Below are 20016 nucleotides of genomic sequence, written 5' to 3'. Positions count from 1 at the left end.
TCAGGTAAGGTGATCCTTAACTAGTGGGTTTAGGGCTTCAGGTAAGATGATATGATCCTTAACTAGTGGGTTTAGGGCTTCGGGTAAGGTGATCCTTAACTAGTGGGTCTAGGGCTTCAGGTAAGGTGATATGATCCTTAACTAGTGGGTCTAGGGCTTCAGGTAAGGTGATATGATCCTTAACTAGTGGGTTTAGGGCTTCGGGTAAGGTGATATGATCCTTAACTAGTGGGTTTAGGGCTTCGGGTAAGGTGATCCTTAACTAGATGGTCTAGGGCTTCAGGTAAGGTGATCCTTAACTAGATGGTCTAGGGCTTCGGGTAAGGTGATCCTTAACTAGTGGGTTTAGGGCTTCAGGTAAGGTGATATGATCCTTAACTAGTGGGTTTAGGGCTTCGGGTAAGGTGATCCTTAACTAGTGGGTTTAGGGCTTCAGGTAAGGTGATCCTTAACTAGTGGGTTTAGGGCTTCGGGTAAGGTGATCCTTAACTAGATGGTCTAGGGCTTCGGGTAAGGTGATCCTTAACTAGTGGGTTTAGGGCTTCGGGTAAGGTGATCCTTAACTAGTGGGTCTAGGGCTTCAGGTAAGGTGATATGATCCTTAACTAGTGGGTCTAGGGCTTCAGGTAAGGTGATCCTTAACTAGTGGGTTTAGGGCTTCAGGTAAGGTGATCCTTAACTAGTGGGTCTAGGGCTTCAGGTAAGGTGATATGATCCTTAACTAGTGGGTCTAGGGCTTCAGGTAAGGTGATCCTTAACTAGTGGGTTTAGGGCTTCAGGTAAGGTGATCCTTAACTAGTGGGTTTAGGGCTTCGGGTAAGGTGATCCTTAACTAGTGGGTTTAGGGCTTCAGGTAAGGTGATCCTTAACTAGTGGGTCTAGGGCTTCAGGTAAGGTGATATGATCCTTAACTAGTGGGTCTAGGGCTTCAGGTAAGGTGATCCTTAACTAGTGGGTTTAGGGCTTCAGGTAAGGTGATCCTTAACTAGTGGGTTTAGGGCTTCGGGTAAGGTGATCCTTAACTAGTGGGTTTAGGGCTTCAGGTAAGGTGATCCTTAACTAGTGGGTTTAGGGCTTCGGGTAAGGTGATCCTTAACTAGTGGGTTTAGGGCTTCAGGTAAGGTGATATGATCCTTAACTAGTGGGTTTAGGGCTTCGGGTAAGGTGATCCTTAACTAGTGGGTTTAGGGCTTCAGGTAAGGTGATATGATCCTTAACTAGTGGGTTTAGGGCTTCGGGTAAGGTGATCCTTAACTAGTGGGTTTAGGGCTTCAGGTAAGGTGATATGATCCTTAACTAGTGGGTTTAGGGCTTCGGGTAAGGTGATCCTTAACTAGTGGGTTTAGGGCTTCGGGTAAGGTGATCCTTAACTAGTGGGTTTAGGGCTTCAGGTAAGGTGATCCTTAACTAGTGGGTTTAGGGCTTCAGGTAAGGTGATCCTTAACTAGTGGGTTTAGGGCTTCGGGTAAGGTGATCCTTAACTAGTGGGTTTAGGGCTTCAGGTAAGGTGATCCTTAACTAGTGGGTTTAGGGCTTCGGGTAAGGTGATCCTTAACTAGTGGGTTTAGGGCTTCGGGTAAGGTGATCCTTAACTAGTGGGTTTAGGGCTTCGGGTAAGGTGATCCTTAACTAGTGGGTTTAGGGCTTCAGGTAAGGTGATCCTTAACTAGTGGGTTTAGGGCTTCGGGTAAGGTGATCCTTAACTAGTGGGTTTAGGGCTTCGGGTAAGGTGATCCTTAACTAGTGGGTTTAGGGCTTCAGGTAAGGTGATATGATCCTTAACTAGTGGGTTTAGGGCTTCGGGTAAGGTGATCCTTAACTAGTGGGTTTAGGGCTTCAGGTAAGGTGATATGATCCTTAACTAGTGGGTTTAGGGCTTCGGGTAAGGTGATCCTTAACTAGTGGGTTTAGGGCTTCGGGGAAGGTGATCCTTAACTAGTGGGTTTAGGGCTTCAGGTAAGGTGATCCTTAACTAGTGGGTTTAGGGCTTCGGGTAAGGTGATCCTTAACTAGTGGGTTTAGGGCTTCGGGTAAGGTGATCCTTAACTAGTGGGTCTAGGGCTTCAGGTAAGGTGATATGATCCTTAACTAGTGGGTCTAGGGCTTCAGGTAAGGTGATCCTTAACTAGTGGGTTTAGGGCTTCGGGTAAGGTGATCCTTAACTAGTGGGTCTAGGGCTTCAGGTAAGGTGATATGATCCTTAACTAGTGGGTCTAGGGCTTCAGGTAAGGTGATCCTTAACTAGTGGGTTTAGGGCTTCGGGTAAGGTGATCCTTAACTAGATGGTGTAGGGCTTCAGGTAAGGTGATCCTTAACTAGTGGGTTTAGGGCTTCGGGTAAGGTGATCCTTAACTAGTGGGTCTAGGGCTTCAGGTAAGGTGATATGATCCTTAACTAGTGGGTCTAGGGCTTCGGGTAAGGTGATCCTTAACTAGTGGGTTTAGGGCTTCAGGTAAGGTGATCCTTAACTAGTGGGTTTAGGGCTTCGGGTAAGGTGATCCTTAACTAGATGGTCTAGGGCTTCAGGTAAGGTGATCCTTAACTAGTGGGTTTAGGGCTTCAGGTAAGATGATATGATCCTTAACTAGTGGGTTTAGGGCTTCGGGTAAGGTGATCCTTAACTAGTGGGTCTAGGGCTTCAGGTAAGGTGATATGATCCTTAACTAGTGGGTCTAGGGCTTCAGGTAAGGTGATCCTTAACTAGATGGTCTAGGGCTTCAGGTAAGGTGATCCTTAACTAGATGGTCTAGGGCTTCGGGTAAGGTGATCCTTAACTAGTGGGTTTAGGGCTTCAGGTAAGGTGATATGATCCTTAACTAGTGGGTTTAGGGCTTCGGGTAAGGTGATCCTTAACTAGTGGGTTTAGGGCTTCAGGTAAGGTGATCCTTAACTAGTGGGTTTAGGGCTTCGGGTAAGGTGATCCTTAACTAGATGGTCTAGGGCTTCGGGTAAGGTGATCCTTAACTAGTGGGTTTAGGGCTTCGGGTAAGGTGATCCTTAACTAGTGGGTTTAGGGCTTCGGGTAAGGTGATCCTTAACTAGTGGGTCTAGGGCTTCAGGTAAGGTGATATGATCCTTAACTAGTGGGTCTAGGGCTTCAGGTAAGGTGATCCTTAACTAGTGGGTTTAGGGCTTCAGGTAAGGTGATCCTTAACTAGTGGGTTTAGGGCTTCGGGTAAGGTGATCCTTAACTAGTGGGTTTAGGGCTTCAGGTAAGGTGATCCTTAACTAGTGGGTCTAGGGCTTCAGGTAAGGTGATATGATCCTTAACTAGTGGGTCTAGGGCTTCAGGTAAGGTGATCCTTAACTAGTGGGTTTAGGGCTTCAGGTAAGGTGATCCTTAACTAGTGGGTTTAGGGCTTCGGGTAAGGTGATCCTTAACTAGTGGGTTTAGGGCTTCAGGTAAGGTGATCCTTAACTAGTGGGTTTAGGGCTTCGGGTAGGTGATCCTTAACTAGTGGGTTTAGGGCTTCAGGTAAGGTGATATGATCCTTAACTAGTGGGTTTAGGGCTTCGGGTAAGGTGATCCTTAACTAGTGGGTTTAGGGCTTCAGGTAAGGTGATATGATCCTTAACTAGTGGGTTTAGGGCTTCGGGTAAGGTGATCCTTAACTAGTGGGTTTAGGGCTTCAGGTAAGGTGATATGATCCTTAACTAGTGGGTTTAGGGCTTCGGGTAAGGTGATCCTTAACTAGTGGGTTTAGGGCTTCGGGTAAGGTGATCCTTAACTAGTGGGTTTAGGGCTTCAGGTAAGGTGATCCTTAACTAGTGGGTTTAGGGCTTCAGGTAAGGTGATCCTTAACTAGTGGGTTTAGGCTTCGGGTAAGGTGATCCTTAACTAGTGGGTTTAGGGCTTCAGGTAAGGTGATCCTTAACTAGTGGGTTTAGGGCTTCGGGTAAGGTGATCCTTAACTAGTGGGTTTAGGGCTTCGGGTAAGGTGATCCTTAACTAGTGGGTTTAGGGCTTCGGGTAAGGTGATCCTTAACTAGTGGGTTTAGGGCTTCAGGTAAGGTGATCCTTAACTAGTGGGTTTAGGGCTTCGGGTAAGGTGATCCTTAACTAGTGGGTTTAGGGCTTCGGGTAAGGTGATCCTTAACTAGTGGGTTTAGGGCTTCAGGTAAGGTGATCCTTAACTAGTGGGTTTAGGGCTTCGGGTAAGGTGATCCTTAACTAGTGGGTTTAGGGCTTCGGGTAAGGTGATCCTTAACTAGTGGGTTTAGGGCTTCAGGTAAGGTGATATGATCCTTAACTAGTGGGTTTAGGGCTTCGGGTAAGGTGATCCTTAACTAGTGGGTTTAGGGCTTCAGGTAAGGTGATATGATCCTTAACTAGTGGGTTTAGGGCTTCGGGTAAGGTGATCCTTAACTAGTGGGTTTAGGGCTTCGGGTAAGGTGATCCTTAACTAGTGGGTTTAGGGCTTCAGGTAAGGTGATCCTTAACTAGTGGGTTTAGGGCTTCGGGTAAGGTGATCCTTAACTAGTGGGTTTAGGGCTTCAGGTAAGGTGATCCTTAACTAGTGGGTCTAGGGCTTCAGGTAAGGTGATATGATCCTTAACTAGTGGGTCTAGGGCTTCAGGTAAGGTGATCCTTAACTAGTGGGTTTAGGGCTTCGGGTAAGGTGATCCTTAACTAGTGGGTCTAGGGCTTCAGGTAAGGTGATATGATCCTTAACTAGTGGGTCTAGGGCTTCAGGTAAGGTGATCCTTAACTAGTGGGTTTAGGGCTTCAGGTAAGGTGATCCTTAACTAGTGGGTTTAGGGCTTCAGGTAAGGTGATCCTTAACTAGTGGGTTTAGGGCTTCAGGTAAGGTGATCCTTAACTAGTGGGTTTAGGGCTTCGGGTAAGGTGATCCTTAACTCGATGGTCTAGGGCTTCAGGTAAGGTGATCCTTAACTAGTGGGTTTAGGGCTTCAGGTAAGATGATATGATCCTTAACTAGTGGGTTTAGGGCTTCGGGTAAGGTGATCCTTAACTAGTGGGTCTAGGGCTTCAGGTAAGGTGATATGATCCTTAACTAGTGGGTCTAGGGCTTCAGGTAAGGTGATCCTTAACTAGATGGTCTAGGGCTTCAGGTAAGGTGATCCTTAACTAGTGGGTTTAGGGCTTCAGGTAAGGTGATCCTTAACTAGTGGGTTTAGGGCTTAACTAGTGGGTTTAAGGTGATCCTTAACTAGTGGGTTTAGGGCTTCAGGTAAGGTGATCCTTAACTAGTGGGTTTAGGGCTTCAGGTAAGGTGATCCTTAACTAGTGGGTCTAGGGCTTCAGGTAAGGTGATCCTTAACTAGTGGGTTTAGGGCTTCAGGTAAGGTGATATGATCCTTAACTAGTGGGTTTAGGGCTTCAGGTAAGGTGATCCTTAACTAGTGGGTTTAGGGCTTCAGGTAAGGTGATCCTTAACTAGTGGGTTTAGGGCTTCAGGTAAGGTGATCCTTAACTAGTGGGTTTAGGGCTTCAGGTAAGGTGATCCTTAACTAGTGGGTTTAGGGCTTCAGGTAAGGTGATCCTTAACTAGTGGGTCTAGGGCTTCAGGTAAGGTGATATGATCCTTAACTAGTGGGTCTAGGGCTTCAGGTAAGGTGATCCTTAACTAGTGGGTTTAGGGCTTCAGGTAAGGTGATCCTTAACTAGTGGGTCTAGGGCTTCAGGTAAGGTGATCCTTAACTAGTGGGTTTAGGGCTTCAGGTAAGGTGATCCTTAACTAGTGGGTTTAGGGCTTCAGGTAAGGTGATCCTTAACTAGTGGGTTTAGGGCTTCAGGTAAGGTGATCCTTAACTAGTGGGTTTAGGGCTTCAGGTAAGGTGATCCTTAACTAGTGGGTTTAGGGCTTCGGGTAAGGTGATCCTTAACTATGGTGGGTTTAGGTGCTTAACAGTGGGTTTAGGGCTTCAGGTAAGATGATATGATCCTTAACTAGTGGGTTTAGGGCAGACAGTGGGGGTGAAGGTGATCCTTAACTAGTGGGTCTAGGGCTTCAGGTAAGGTGATGATTAACTAGTGGGTCTAGGGCTGGGGTAAGGTGATCCTTAACTAGATGGTCTAGGGCTTCAGGTAAGGTGATCCTTAACTAGTGGGTTTAGGGCTTCAGGTAAGGTGATCCTTAACTAGTGGGTTTAGACTTCAGGGGGTGATCCTTAACTAGTGGTCTAGACAGTGGGGCAGTGATCCTTAACAGTGGGGCAGTGACAGACAGTGGGGCAGGTGATCCTTAACTAGTGGGTTTAGGGCTTCAGGTAAGGTGATCCTTGACAGTGGGTCTAGTGGCTTCAGGTAAGGTGACAGACAGATGGGGGTCAGACAGTGGGGCAGTGATCCTTAGACTGGGGCAGTCAGAAAGAGACAGTGGGGCAGTGACAGACAGTGGGGCAGTGACAGACAGTGGGGCAGTGACAGACAGTGGGGCAGTGACAGACAGTGGGGCAGTGACAGACAGTGGGGCAGTGACAGACAGTGGGGCAGTGACAGACAGTGGGGCAGTGACAGACAGTGGGGCAGTGACAGACAGTGGGGCAGTGACAGACAGTGGGGCAGTGACAGACAGTGGGGCAGTGACAGACAGTGGGGCAGTGACAGACAGTGGGGCAGTGACAGACAGTGGGGCAGTGACAGACAGTGGGGCAGTGACAGACAGTGGGGCTATGGTCATTTAGTTCAGGTACTTTTGCCTTCTTGGGTAAAGGAACAATGGTGGACATCTTGAAGTAAGTGGGGTAGGGAGAGACTGAATCCGTCCGTAAACACTCCAGCCAGCTGGTCTCCACATGCTCTGAGGACGCGGGATGCTGTCTGGGCAGGCAGCCTTGCGAGGGCTAATAAACTATTTTGACTTAGATGCCGGTTACCTAGTATTGACTAACGTTAACTAGCTCGCGGCTGGACAGTTGGCACCGAAATACCGACTGGCCGTCTGGTCAGCCACTCCTCATAAAAAGTTGCCCTTGTGTGTGTTGTGCTGGCTTGGTCGCATAACGTTAGCTGGATATCTAACTAGTTTAGTTTAAATGAAACAAGGTAAACAACGATAAATACAGGTTTTATACTTTATACTTGTATTATCAAAACGACACAACATCAAATTAACGTTAGAGCTACGGCAGACTGTTTTTCCTCCGGTATCATCAGCACACGTTTATCGCACATTGAGCCACCATAACGCTCCCGGTGAAAGACTCCCGAGGCCCGTTGAACAAAGTCAATTCAGAAGTAAACAGATATTTTATAATATCTCACCTTATTGCTATACTTTTATCTTCATCGTCTCCGTCCGTCAGTACATCCCTAAATCGTCAGGAATTACCCCCAAAAAGCACTTCTAGTTTGTCTGTTTAGCTCGGCTAAGGGTTCAGGGCAGGAATTTCAGGAGTCGATTTCTTGCGGCGTGTCGATTCAACGGAACCGGAAACGTCACATTTTCGCTGGGGTCATGACCACAGGAAGAAGTTCTCCCCCACAAATTATTTTATTTTAAATAAACGTAATTTCCTTCACGACAAGTATGTGGCTAGATATATGTTTTTTTAGGGGAATCCCTCTTCTGATAAAAATTCCATAAATGTTTTGAAAGGGAATATTTGACTATTCTGACAGATTGATTATATAAATCTTATTGATTAGATATGAGGTGGTTCTACTCCTTCTACTCTCTGATACCTTTATTTATTCTCTCTGATACAGTCAAATATTGACTGTCGTTGACAATGTCAAAGATACTGATAAAATTATACCTTAAAATAGAAATAAACGTTCATTATTCTTTTTTAATTGGGTTATAAACGCTTATAAACGCTCTGGTTCGGCAAACCAATCAGAGGAATTAAAGCGTTTGATCCCGCCCCTTTTTGTACTTCACATCCGGAGTCTCCGCCCTACTACTTCCTCTTTCCCAGTTCGCAGTCAGCGAGAGACACCATGAAGGCGTCTGGCACAGTATGTAAAATAGTTTATTCAACCTTTTTAAATCACAGAAAGCCAGTTATATAGACGGATTTGAGCACATATTGCTTCAATCGTTTGAATTATGTAGTCACATGATGCTAAATCGATATAAATAGTTACATTTTTTCGGCTTTAAAAAAAACTGAAGCCTCCGCGGCTGTAACATGGCGTCCACGTTTGAGATTTTGGACCATGTGGGCCCATAGAGAAACAATGCGGCTCGTTAGGGAAATATGTGGCAACAGTGAACCAAACAAATATGCCCGTCTTATGTATTTAGCCACCTCTCTCCAAACAATTTGTTTTCTGTACACTTCTCAAAGTGTGTTAAAATGTCCGCGAAGTGCTAACTAACATGTATCTAGTAGCCTACATTGATAACTTTAGTAAGCTAGTTGCCACATACCTGGCCAGGCGTAGGCCGCGTTGCTAGTCGGCTAACTGGGCCAGTTAGCCAATACACATCTCGTAGCTAATTATCCTCTCCAGACACATGTTAGCAGCCCATCCTGTTTCTCAATTCCGAAACAAGTAATTAGTTGGGTTGTTAACTGGAAGTAGTTGTTAGCTGTAACTAGCTAGTGAGATTCAGAACTGTAAAATCTTCAAGTTAGCAGGCTAAGATTGGCTGGCTTACCAAGCTAAAGACATTGCGCCTGGTACATCAAAAATCAAATTGTATTTGTCACATACACATGGTTAGCAGATGTTAATGCGAGTGTAGCGAAATGCTTGTGCTTCTAGTTCCGACAATGCAGTGATAACCAACAAGTAATCTAACTAACAATTCCAAAACTACTGTCTTATACACAGTGTAAGGGGATAAGGAACATGTACATAAGGATATATGAATGAGTGATGGTACAGAGCAGCATATAGTAGATGGTATCGAGTACAGTATATACATATGAGATGAGTGTGTAGACAAAGTAAACAAAGTGGCATAGTTAAAGTGGCTAGTGATACATGTGTTACATAAGGATGCAGTCGATGTTGTAGAGTACAGTATATACATATGCATATGAGATTAATAATGTAGGGTAAGTAACATTATATAAGGTAGCATTGTTTAATGTGGCTAGTGATATATTTACATCATTTCCCATTATTAAAATGGCTGGAGTTGGGTCAGTGTCAATGACAGTGTGTTGGCAGCAGCCACTCAGTGTTAGTGGTGGCTGTTTAACAGTCTGATGGCCTTGAGATAGAAGCTGTTTTTCAGTCTCTCGGTCCCAGCTTTGATGCACCTGTACATGAAGCAAATGTAATGTTGACATCCTTGCAGTTGACTGTAGGTAATGTCATTCATTGTATTAATTTAGATGTACGGATGGCAATGCACCCTAACCCAAAGGCCATATCAAATAAATGGTATGATCTTGTCAGGTGTGCTAAAATCAACATGATGTACCTTGTCGCCTTTCTCTGATGCTGATGTGCCGTTGAAAGTGAATCCAAGGTTCAACATTTTAATGCATATTTGTCTTATCCAGTATCCATCATAGTCTTTAAGTTAGCGACTGGTATATATGGACAGCTTGTATTGTCCTATGGACGTTGTATTGCACGTCACTCACATTTCTTCCTCTCCTGCTCCATCCACACAGCTTAGGGAGTACAAAGTTGTTGGGCGCCTCCTGCCCTCGGTTAAGAACCCCACTCCTCCTCTCTACCGCATGAGGATCTTCGCTCCTAACCATGTGGTGGCCAAGTCTCGCTTCTGGTACTTTGTCTCCCAGCTGAGGAAGATGAAGAAGGCCAACGGAGAGACAGTCTACTGTGGTCTGGTAGGTAGCACAGGGGACAGGGTGGGCTCATTGGTGTGATAGGTAGCACAGGGGACAGGGTGGGCTCATTGGTGTGGTAGGAGACAGGGGACAGGGTGGGCTCATTGGTGTGATGGGGCACAAGGGACAGGGTGGGCTCATTGGTCTGGTAGGGTGGGGTAGCACAGGGACAGGGTGGGCTCATTGGTCTGACTAGGGCACAGGGGACAGGGTGGGCTCATTGGTCTGGTAGGTAACACAGGGGACAGGGTGGGCTCATTGGTGTGATGAGCTACCTGCTTCAGTGTCAGGGTACCTGCACAGGGGACAGGGTGGGCTCATTGGTGTGATGGGGCACAGGGGACAGGGTGGGCTCATTGGTCTGGTAGGTAGCACAGGGGACAGGGTGGGCTCATTGGTGTGATGGGGCTAACAAATCAACTGCAATGATTCACCAGTATTGAATGTATATGTTCTTTAATGTGTTTCGCTAAATAAACTATTATGGAAATGGATGGTGTCAGTGGTCTGGCTGGAAGTTAGTATTACTGTTGCACACGCAACCATGATGTAGTTTAAAGACACTGCCCTTGATAGAGAGATTACAGGAGAAACGAAACTGTTGATGCGTTTGACCGGTATTAGATTTGTATGTAAAAATCAATTGCTGCATTGTTTGTCTGGTGATCCTCTCCTGGAGACATGAGCCGTTTTCAGGGTAAACACGAGTAAATGCTATGCATGTACACCAGTGTTGTCACGATACCTGAATTTAGACTTAGCTACCTGCTTCAGTGTCAGCGTACTCAATATCACAATACTCTATTTTCAAAACGACGCCACACCCAACAAATGGCACCTGATCCAGATGGAGGAACTCAGCTACTGTTCTGTATCTAGTTTTTATTTTATTTAGTTTCTTTTTACTTTAACCTTTTATTTAACTAGGCAAATCACTTAGCAACAAATTCTTCTTTACAGTGACGGCCTACACAGGCCAAACCCGGACTATGCCGGGCCAATTGTGTTATGGGTGACGCACAATGAATCAATCATACATTCAATTAGATTTGATTGTTCTTTTGTAGATTAGTAAAAACACCATGTTAATAATTTACTTGAAAGGAATATTTCTAGATAAACTAATTAAATAGAGATGTAGACTAGGTCTTAGTCACAGTACAGGGGAATGCATATTATTCAATAGACTAGGTCTTATTCACAGTACAGGGGAATGCATATTATTCAATAGACTAGGTCTTATTCACAGTACAGGGGAATGCATATTATTCAATAGACTAGGTCTTATTCACAGTACAGGTCTTATTCTCAGGGATGCATATTATTCAATAGACTAGGTCTTATTCACAGTACAGGGGAATGCATATTATTCAATAGACTAGGTCTTATTCACAGTACAGGGGAATGCATATTATTCAATAGACTAGGTCTTATTCACAGTACAGGGAATGCATATTATTCAATAGACTAGGTCTTATTCACAGTACAGGGGAATGCATATTATTCAATAGACTAGGTCTTATTCACAGTACAGGGGAATGCATATTATTCAATAGACTAGGTCTTATTCAATAGACTAGGTCTTATTCACAGTACAGGGGAATGCATATTATTCAATAGACTAGGTCTTATTCAATAGACTAGGTCTTATTCACAGTACAGGGAATGCATTATTCAATAGACTAGGTCTTATTCAATCAGTAAAGGAGGACCAATATTATTCAATAGATAGGTCTTATTCACATTAAAATGCATATTATTCAATAGACTAGGTCTTATTCACAGTACAGGGGAATGCATATTATTCAATAGACTAGGTCTTATTCAATAGACTAGGTCTTATTCACAGTACAGGGGAATGCATATTATTCAATAGACTAGGTCTTATTCAATAGACTAGGTCTTATTCACAGTACAGGTGAATGCATATTCAATAGGTGTGACATGCAATAAGAAAGGAGGACCAAGGCACTCTTCATATAATTCATTAAAATGCCTTTATTAGTTTGTTCAATAGAAGCTTCTTCTTTTTTTAAACCGACGAGTTTGGCTGCATTTGAGTGAATAACATGAGTTATTCAGCTTTTTTTTAGCTGATTTCGGGGCTGCGGAAAAGTAAACATTTTGTTACCGGACTAACATTGAACTGATCCCTTGACCCTGTCAATCGTGTGAGACCCGTTTGACAGGATGTAACCAAATCCTTGACTGGGCTGTTTTTTTTTTTTGTGTATCAGGAAAAGTAGATAATTTTCAGTTCTGTGCAAGAATGTCCCTCTGACTTCCTGTCTGCCAATTAGGTGTCCGTCAGGAAGTCGTCTCGTTCTGTGAACCTGTCGGTTGAACCTTGTCTAATGAAGTGTTATTTCTCCCACCTCTGTCTCAGGTGCACGAGAAGACTCCCCTGAAGGTGAAGAACTTTGGCATCTGGTTGCGTTACGACTCCCGTAGCGGAACCCACAACATGTACCGAGAATACAGAGACCTGACCACCTCTGCAGCCGTCACCCAGTGCTGTGAGTATGTCCCAGTGCTGTGAGTATGTCCCAGTGCTGTGAGTATGTCCCACGTCCTGCAGTCTGTGTGACAGTTTGGAGAACACTGGGTTTAACCCATTGATGCGTTGGACAGCCATATTTAAGATCTGTGATCATTATCAGACGGTTCCTCATGATAGATGTTTAGTGAAACAGCTTGTAGCTGCTGTAGATCCGTCCTCCAGACTGTCAGACAGACTGGAGCTTGTAGCTGCTGTAGATCCGTCCTCCAGACTGCCAGACTGTCCCCCCGCCAGCAGGCCTGTTCAGTGGGACATGAACCTAATCTGCCCCCCCCCCCCCCCGCCAGCAGGCCTGATCAGTGAGACATGAACCTAATCTGCCCCCAAGTGTCCATTCAGCGGGCCTGAAATTTGATCAGTGAGACGTTGCTTAGTTTGCCCTCCTAACGGTCTTGATAAATCTTTCTTGGGGGGGGTAGATACTAACTTGGCCTGTCTTCCAGGAGGGCAGTTGGGTGTCGTTGTCACTAGCTGTGTTTTATTATTCTGATGTTGTCTGTGTGTTCTCCAGATCGTGATATGGGCGCTCGCCATCGTGCCCGTGCCCACTCCATCCACATCATGAAGGTCCAGGAGATCGCTGCCAATAAATGCCGCAGACCTGCGATCAAGCAGTTCCACGTAAGTCTACTCGCATCGTATATCATCCACCCGAGTGTGCTACGGCACGACTGTTCCTGTGGTCTAGGTCAGACTGTTCCCTGTTCTACCGCATGGTACCGGGTCTAGGTCAGACTGTTCTCTGTGCTATGGTACCGGGTCTAGGTCAGACTGTTCTCTGTGCTACGGTACCGGGTCTAGGTTAGACTGGTTCTACCGCATGGTACCGGGTCTAGGTCAGACTGTTCTCTGTGCTATGGTACCGGGTCTAGGTCAGACTGTTCTCTGTGCTACAGCACGGTACCGGGTCTAGGTCAGACTGTTCTCTGTGCTACGGTACCGGGTCTAGGTCAGTCTCTTCTCCGTGCAACGGTATCGGGTCTAGGTCAGTCTCTTCTCCGTGCAATGGTATCGGGTCTAGGTCAGTCTCTTCTCCGTGCAACGGTGTCGGGTCTAGTTCAGACTGTTCTCTGTCCTACCGGTACCGGGGCGCCAAGTCTAGGTCCAAGAGGCTCCTTAACAGCTTCTTACCCCCAAGACTGCTGAACAATCAAATGTCCACCGGGACGATTTACATCCCCCCCTTCTTTTTTTACACTGCTGATCCTTGCTGTTTATCTATGCATAGTCACTTTACCTCTACCTACATGTACAAATGACCTCTAACCTGTGCCCCCGCACATTGACCCCATACGCTCCTATGAGTTGCTCTGGAAAAAGAGCGTCTGCTAAATGACTCCAATGTGAATGGTAGCGTATCGTAATGAAATGACAGCATGTCTTTGCCTTAAAACAATCTCCTCTTGTCCTCTCCTCAGGACTCCAAGATCAAGTTCCCCCTGCCACACAGGGTCCTGCGTCGTCAACACAAGCCCCGCTTCACCACCAAGAGACCAAACACCTTCTTCTAAAGGAAATAACCTCTTGTTTTCACTTTGTGCGTGCGGGACAATAAAATTTCTAATTGTAGAAAGGAAGCCATTTTGTTTTTGAGTTTAATTTTGTACATGTTTGGCTAAGAATTGGGTTTGTGATTACTTCCGACATGCACGTTTTGAAGTGAATGAAAGGCCTAGTTTCTGAGTCATGAGTTGGATTGCATCATGCTTTGCAGGGGGGGGGGTGGAATGGTTGTCAGTGGATATAATGTGAAAGGTTATTAGTTAACATTAAGAAATGTGAAGAGAGAGAATGTGGACCATCACTACAGATTTGCTACAAAACAAGCCCCTAAATTATTGACCCTTTATAATGACCATTTAGAGAGATTATGTGTTGCATACGAGTGCTGATCAATAGATGAAAGAAAAGTTACCACATAATAACATAGTTGGTTTATCTGGACCACATGTAGGTTGTAATATGCAGTGGGCTGGAAGGGGCCATTTTAACCACCCCCTTTTTCCATTAGAAGCTCACATTTTAAGAGTTCTTGCGTTTTAAGAGCGTCTGCTAAATGACGTAAATGTTCTAAGATGATATAGTTTCACACCACTAATATTTGTGAAGAAACCATACCCATAACATTAGTTATGTTTGTCGTGTATTTAAATGTGTTTTGTGGCACACACGCGCCTTCCACATGTCCATTTCCTGTAAGTTGGCGCCATCTCGTGGCTCGAGCGCGTGGTTGTCAGAGTTACCGCGGTCATTAGACGTTTTACTGTCATGACGGGGATTTCGGTAAAGGTTTAAATACCTGGCAAAGCTTCGGGTAACTTTGTTAACCGTCAATTCGGTAATTTACGTGAGCAGGAAAATGTATTCTCAATTCGGTCAAATGAGCCGTGGAAAGTTATTCTCCATTGAAATTGTGTTAAACTGACATTGGACGCTTTCATGTCTTCCATTAGCGGATGAGACTAAATCTGAGGTAAATATTTGTTTTGCTCAACTCAATAAGACCTTAAGTCGAATCACACGTTATGTCCGGTGTCCGTTTTGTTTCATTCTAACGTGCTTTTAGGTTAATGTGGCTAATGTGTCAAGACATGTAGGCTTGACTTGCAATATGAATGGATACATTTTCAACAATCTCATGGGGGTAACGGAGGCCTACGGATATCGGTGACCGGTCAATGCCCAGACATGCTAAAGGCATACGGTGTTGTCAGAGAACACACACATTGTTGCTCAGTGACCGATTAAATGTAACACCGGTATTAATACCAGTTTAATACAGGTTTCCAAGTGGTTTCCGATGGCATGGTCCTGACAGATCCCATTGGAAAGCCCTTCTGAAACAAAAGTAAGGTCATGGATCAGAAAACCCAGTCAGTAACTGGTGTGATCAGAAACCCAGTCAGTATCTGGTGTGGATCAGAAACCCAGTCAGTATCTGGTGTGGATCAGAAACCCAGTCAGTATCTGGTGTGATCAGAAACCCAGTCAGTATCTGGTGTGGATCAGAAACCCAGTCAGTATCTGGTGTGATCAGAGAACCAGTCAGTATCTGGTGTGGATCAGAAAACCAGTCAGTATCTGGTGTGGATCAGAAAACCAGTCAGTATCTGGTGTGGATCAGAAAACCAGTCAGTATCTGGTGTGGATCAGAAACCCAGTCAGTATCTGGTGTGGATCAGAAACCCAGTCAGTATCTGGTGTGGATCAGAAAACCAGTCAGTATCTGGTGTGGATCAGAAAACCAGTCAGTATCTGGTGTGGATCAGAAAACCAGTCAGTATCTGGTGTGGATCAGAAACCCAGTCAGTATCTGGTGTGGATCAGAAACCCAGTCAGTATCTGGTGTGATCAGAAACCCAGTCAGTATCTGGTGTGGATCAGAAACCAGTCAGTATCTGGTGTGATCAGAAAACCAGTCAGTATCTGGTGTGACCACCATTTGCCTCACGCAGCGCGACACGTCTCCTTCGCATTGAGTTGGATCAGGCTGTTGATTGTGGAATGTTGTCCCACTCCTCTAAGTTGCTGGATATTGGGCGGGAACTGGAACACGCTGTCGTACACGTCGATCCCAGACATGCTCAATGGGGTGACGTGTCTGGTGAGTATGCAGGCCATGGAAGAACTGGGAAATTTTCAGCTTCCAGTAATTGTGTACAGATCCTTGCGACTTGGGGCCGTGCATTATCATGCTGAAACATGAGGTGATGGAGGATGAATGGCACGACAATGGGCCTCAGGATTTCATCATGGAATCTTTGGGCGTTCAAATTGCCATTGATAAAATGCAATTGTGTTCATTGTCCGTAACTTATGCCTACCCATAACCCCACCGCCACCATGGGGCGCTCTGTTCACAACGTTGACATCATCAAACCGCTCACCCACACGATGCCATACACACTGTCTGCCATCTGCCCGGTACAGTTGAAACCGGGATTCATCCGTGAAGAGCACACTTCTCCAGCGAGGCCAGTGGCCATCGAAGGTGAGCATTTGCCCACTGAAGTCGGTTACGATGCCGAACTGCAGTCGGGTCAAGACCCTGGTGAGGACGACGAGCACGCAGATGAACTGACGGTTGCTTGCTGACTGTACCAGAAATTATTTTGTTGTGCAAACCCACAATTTCATCAGCTATCTGGGTGGCAGGTCGATCCTGCAGGTGAAGAAGCCGGATGTGGAGGTCCTGGGCTGGCGTGGTTACATGTGGTCTGTGGTAGTGAGGCCGGATGTGGGGGTCCTGGGCTGGCGTGGTTACATGTGGTCTGTGGTAGTGAGGCCGGATGTGGGGGTCCTGGGCTGGCGTGGTTACATGTGGTCTGTGGTAGTGAGGCCGGATGTGGGGGTCCTGGGCTGGCGTGGTTACATGTGGTCTGTGGTAGTGAGGCCGGATGTGGGGGTCCTGGGCTGGCGTGGTTACATGTGGTCTGTGGTTGTGAGGCCAGTTGAATGTTCTGCCAAATTCTCTAAAACGTTGGAGGTGGCTTATGGTAGAGAAATCATCATTCGATTATGAGGCAACAGCTCTGGTGGACATTGCTGCAGTCGGCAAACCAATTGCACGCTCCCTTAAAACTTGAGACATCTGTGGCCATTGTGTTGTGTGACAAAACTGCACATTTTAGAGTGGCTTTTTATTGTCCCAGGCACAAAGTGCACCTGTGTAATGATCATGCTGTTTAATCAGCTTCTTGATATGCCACACCTGTCAGGTGGATGGATTATCTTGGCAAAGGAGAGATGCTCACTAACAGGGATGGAAAAAAAAAATGTGCTGAAAATTTGAGAAATACGCTTTTTGTGCGTATGGAATATTTCTGGGATTTTGTATTTAATCTCATGAAACATGGGACCGACACTTTTACCTGTTCAATTTCTATTTTAGTTTAGTGTATGTGTCACCAAACCAAGTCCGTGTTGAGGTCGTTCCTTTTTCAGATAAAGCTTCCCCGTGTCAGTGTGGGTGGGTTACTCCTTCCCCTGTCAGTTGGGAGGAGGTCTGTTACTCCTTCACCCTGTCAGTGTGGGAGAGATCTGTTACTCCTTCACCCTGTCAGTGTGGGAGGAGGTCTGTTACTCCTTCACCCTGTCAGTGTGGGAGGAGGTCTGTTACTCCTTCACCCTGTCAGTGTGGGAGGAGGTCTGTTACTCCTTCACCCTGTCAGTGTGGGAGGAGGTCTGTTACTCCTTCACCCTGTCAGTGTGGGAGGAGGTCTGTTACTCCTTCACCCTGTCAGTGTGGGAGGTCTGTTACTCCTTCACCCTGTCAGTGTGGGAGGAGGTCTGTTACTCCTTCACCCTGTCAGTGTGGGAGGAGGTCTGTTACTCCTTCACCCTGTCAGTGTGGGAGGAGGTCTGTTACTCCTTCACCCTGTCAGTGTGGGAGTCAGTGTGGGAGGAGATCTGCTCCTTCACTCCTTCACCAGGTCAGTGTGGGAGGAGGTCTGTTACTCCTTCACCCTGTCAGTGTGGGAGGAGGTCTGTTACTCCTTCACCCTGTCAGTGTGGGAGGGTCTGTTACTCCTTCACCCTGTCAGTGTGGGAGGAGGTCTGTTACTCCTTCACCCTGTCAGTGTGGGAGGAGTTCTGTTACTTCACCCTGTCAGTGTGGGACGAGATCTGCTGTTACTCCTTCACCCTGTCAGTGTGGGAGGAGGTCTGTTACTCCTTCACCCTGTCAGTGTGGGAGGAGGTCTGTTACTCCTTCACCCTGTCAGTGTGGGAGGAGGTCTGTTACTCCTTCACCCTGTCAGTGTGGGAGGAGGTCTGTTACTCCTTCACCCTGTCAGTGTGGGAGGAGGTCTGTTACTCCTTCACCCTGTCAGTGTGGGAGGAGATCTGTTACTCCTTCACCCTGTCAGTGTGGGAGGAGTTCTGTTACTCCGTCACCCTGTCAGTGTGGGAGGTCGTCTGTTACTCCGTCACCCTGTCAGTGTGGGAGGAGATCTGTTACTCCTTCACCCTGTCTGTGTGGGAGGAGGTCTGCTGTTTATCCCGTATCAGAACAACCATCAGGAGGTGGAGTCAAATGGCCTCCTAATTCCATGGGCCCTGGTCAAAGGTAGTGCACTATATAGGGAATAGGGTGCATTGGCCCTGGTCAACAGTAGGGCACTATATAGGGGATAGGATGCCATATGGGACAGCGTATTGGCCTCGGTGTGGACTTCTTTCGACTGCTCTAAAAATCACACTCAGTTTGTTTAAAACATTTTCGAAGCTGTAACTGATTCTCTATTTTTCTCTTTTGTCGATTGAAGCCTGTTTATTTAAAGGCTTTTTAAACCAGATCCATGAGACCTTGTTGAAAACCAATCCACTCACACCAACTCATTTTGATCGGCTACGTTTCCCACAGCCTGGTGGGGGGGGGGCAGGTAGGACGAGGCCAGAGAGTGAGACTACGTCTGCCTTGGCAGGATATCCTTTGAAACAATAATCCCGGGTAATTTCTCTGGTAGGGAGCGGCCCTCCGTTCATCTAATCTACCAGATGTTTCCCACGCTACTTTGAGATGAGGGCACAGTGATTTCCCTGCTGGGTAGCAGTCCGACTCCGGCCGGCTGAACCTCTATGTCTCTCTCTCTATGTCTCTCTCTCTATGTCTCTCTCCCTCTCTCTCTCGCTGTCTCTCTCGCTGTCTCTCTCTCTCGCTGTCTCTCTCGCTGTCTCTCTCGCTGTCTCTCTCTCTCTCTCTCTCTCTCTCTCTCTCTCTCTCTCTCTCTCTCTCTCTCTCTCTCTCTCTCTCTCTCGCTGTCTCTCGCTCTCTGTCTCTCTCTCTTTCTCTCTCTCTCTCTCTCTCTCTCTCTCTCTCTCTCTCTCTCTCTCTCTCTCTCTCTCTCTCTCTCTCTCTGTCTCTTTTGCTGTCTCGGTCTGTCTGTGTTTGAAATATGTCAGACAGTGTTTCCAAACCCTCACCTGGAATATTGATGACTAGACTCATGGCTCTCTGTCCTCCAGGACTGCTATTGAGATGATGTCCTGTACTTGGCCCAGCAGTCTGGCCATAGACTTAGGGGTCTGGCTGGTCTGTAGACTTAGTCTAATCAGCAGTCTGGCCATAGATTTAGGGGTCTGGCTGGTCCGTAGACTTAGTCTAATCAGCAGTCTGGCCATAGATTTAGGGGTCTGGCTGGTCCGTAGACTTAGTCTAATCAGCAGTCTGGCCATAGACTTAGGGGTCTGGCTGGTCCGTAGACTTAGTCTAATCAGCAGTCTGGCCATAGACTTAGGGGTCTGGCTGGTCTGTAGACTTAGTCTAATCAGCAATAGACTGTAACAGCAGCAGACAGTGTAGAACCCACTGCCCAGCATTTTCCTCTGAATCATAGACGACAGAAATTACGATTTGTGCATTACACTACAGCACAAGGAACTTACACAGTCATTGGCTCGTTACAGCCTATTCCAGATTGATGTCAGTTGGCTTGAGTCGAGGCGTATGAATACAGAGACACGGACTGAGGTGAAGTGCCCCTGAGTACTGGTAACCGAGCAGAACAGTAGAGTGGTTCGGTCTGACACGTCTGTGGTGGGGTCTACTTAAATGGGTCACGCAAATCAAATCAAATGTATATTTATAGAGACCTTTTTAAAAACATGTTTTTTTACATCAGCTGATGTCAGAAAGCGCTTATACAGGAACCCAGCCTAAAAAAAAAACCCAAACAGCAAGCAATGTAGAAGCTCCTGTCCTGTCACCCCTAGCAACACCGTAGTACCTCCTCTGT

At 46.3% G+C, this 20016-nt stretch overlaps 2 protein-coding genes and 1 non-coding gene across 3 annotated transcripts in view; 2 read left to right on the top strand and 1 right to left on the bottom strand.

Moving 5' to 3' along the window:
- The window catches only part of LOC123995837 (exportin-T-like), a 58059-nt gene extending 50652 nt beyond the window's left edge, over window positions 1-7407 (bottom strand). The window contains 1 exon segment of the mRNA XM_046299519.1: window positions 7229-7407. The gene's annotated coding sequence lies outside the window, so the exon portion shown is untranslated.
- A 404-nt stretch (window positions 7408-7811) lies between these two features.
- Window positions 7812-13857, top strand: LOC123995955 (60S ribosomal protein L18a). The gene is made up of 5 exons (XM_046299605.1): window positions 7812-7924; window positions 9541-9720; window positions 12107-12236; window positions 12792-12901; window positions 13699-13857. Exons 1-5 carry the CDS (start codon window positions 7907-7909, stop codon window positions 13789-13791), a joined length of 531 nt encoding a protein of 176 aa, XP_046155561.1. The 5' UTR covers window positions 7812-7906; the 3' UTR covers window positions 13792-13857.
- Window positions 9269-9403, top strand: LOC123995998. The gene has a single exon (XR_006831944.1). It is a non-coding gene; the product is annotated as a small nucleolar RNA SNORA68 (small nucleolar RNA).
- Window positions 13858-20016: the final 6159 nt, after the last annotated feature.

The sequence above is a fragment of the Oncorhynchus gorbuscha genome, linkage group LG14 (genome assembly GCF_021184085.1).
Source record: "Oncorhynchus gorbuscha isolate QuinsamMale2020 ecotype Even-year linkage group LG14, OgorEven_v1.0, whole genome shotgun sequence".
Lineage (NCBI taxonomy): Eukaryota > Metazoa > Chordata > Actinopteri > Salmoniformes > Salmonidae > Oncorhynchus > Oncorhynchus gorbuscha.
This window is presented reverse-complemented; position numbering and strand designations above follow the sequence as displayed.

Bases quoted from the DNA above. Each gene is read 5' to 3' on its own strand.
- LOC123995955 (XM_046299605.1), top strand. The intron at 9,721-12,106 runs GTAGGTAGCACA...CCTCTGTCTCAG, and splicing joins AGACAGTCTACTGTGGTCTG to GTGCACGAGAAGACTCCCCT. The intron at 12,902-13,698 runs GTAAGTCTACTC...TCCTCTCCTCAG, and splicing joins CTGCGATCAAGCAGTTCCAC to GACTCCAAGATCAAGTTCCC.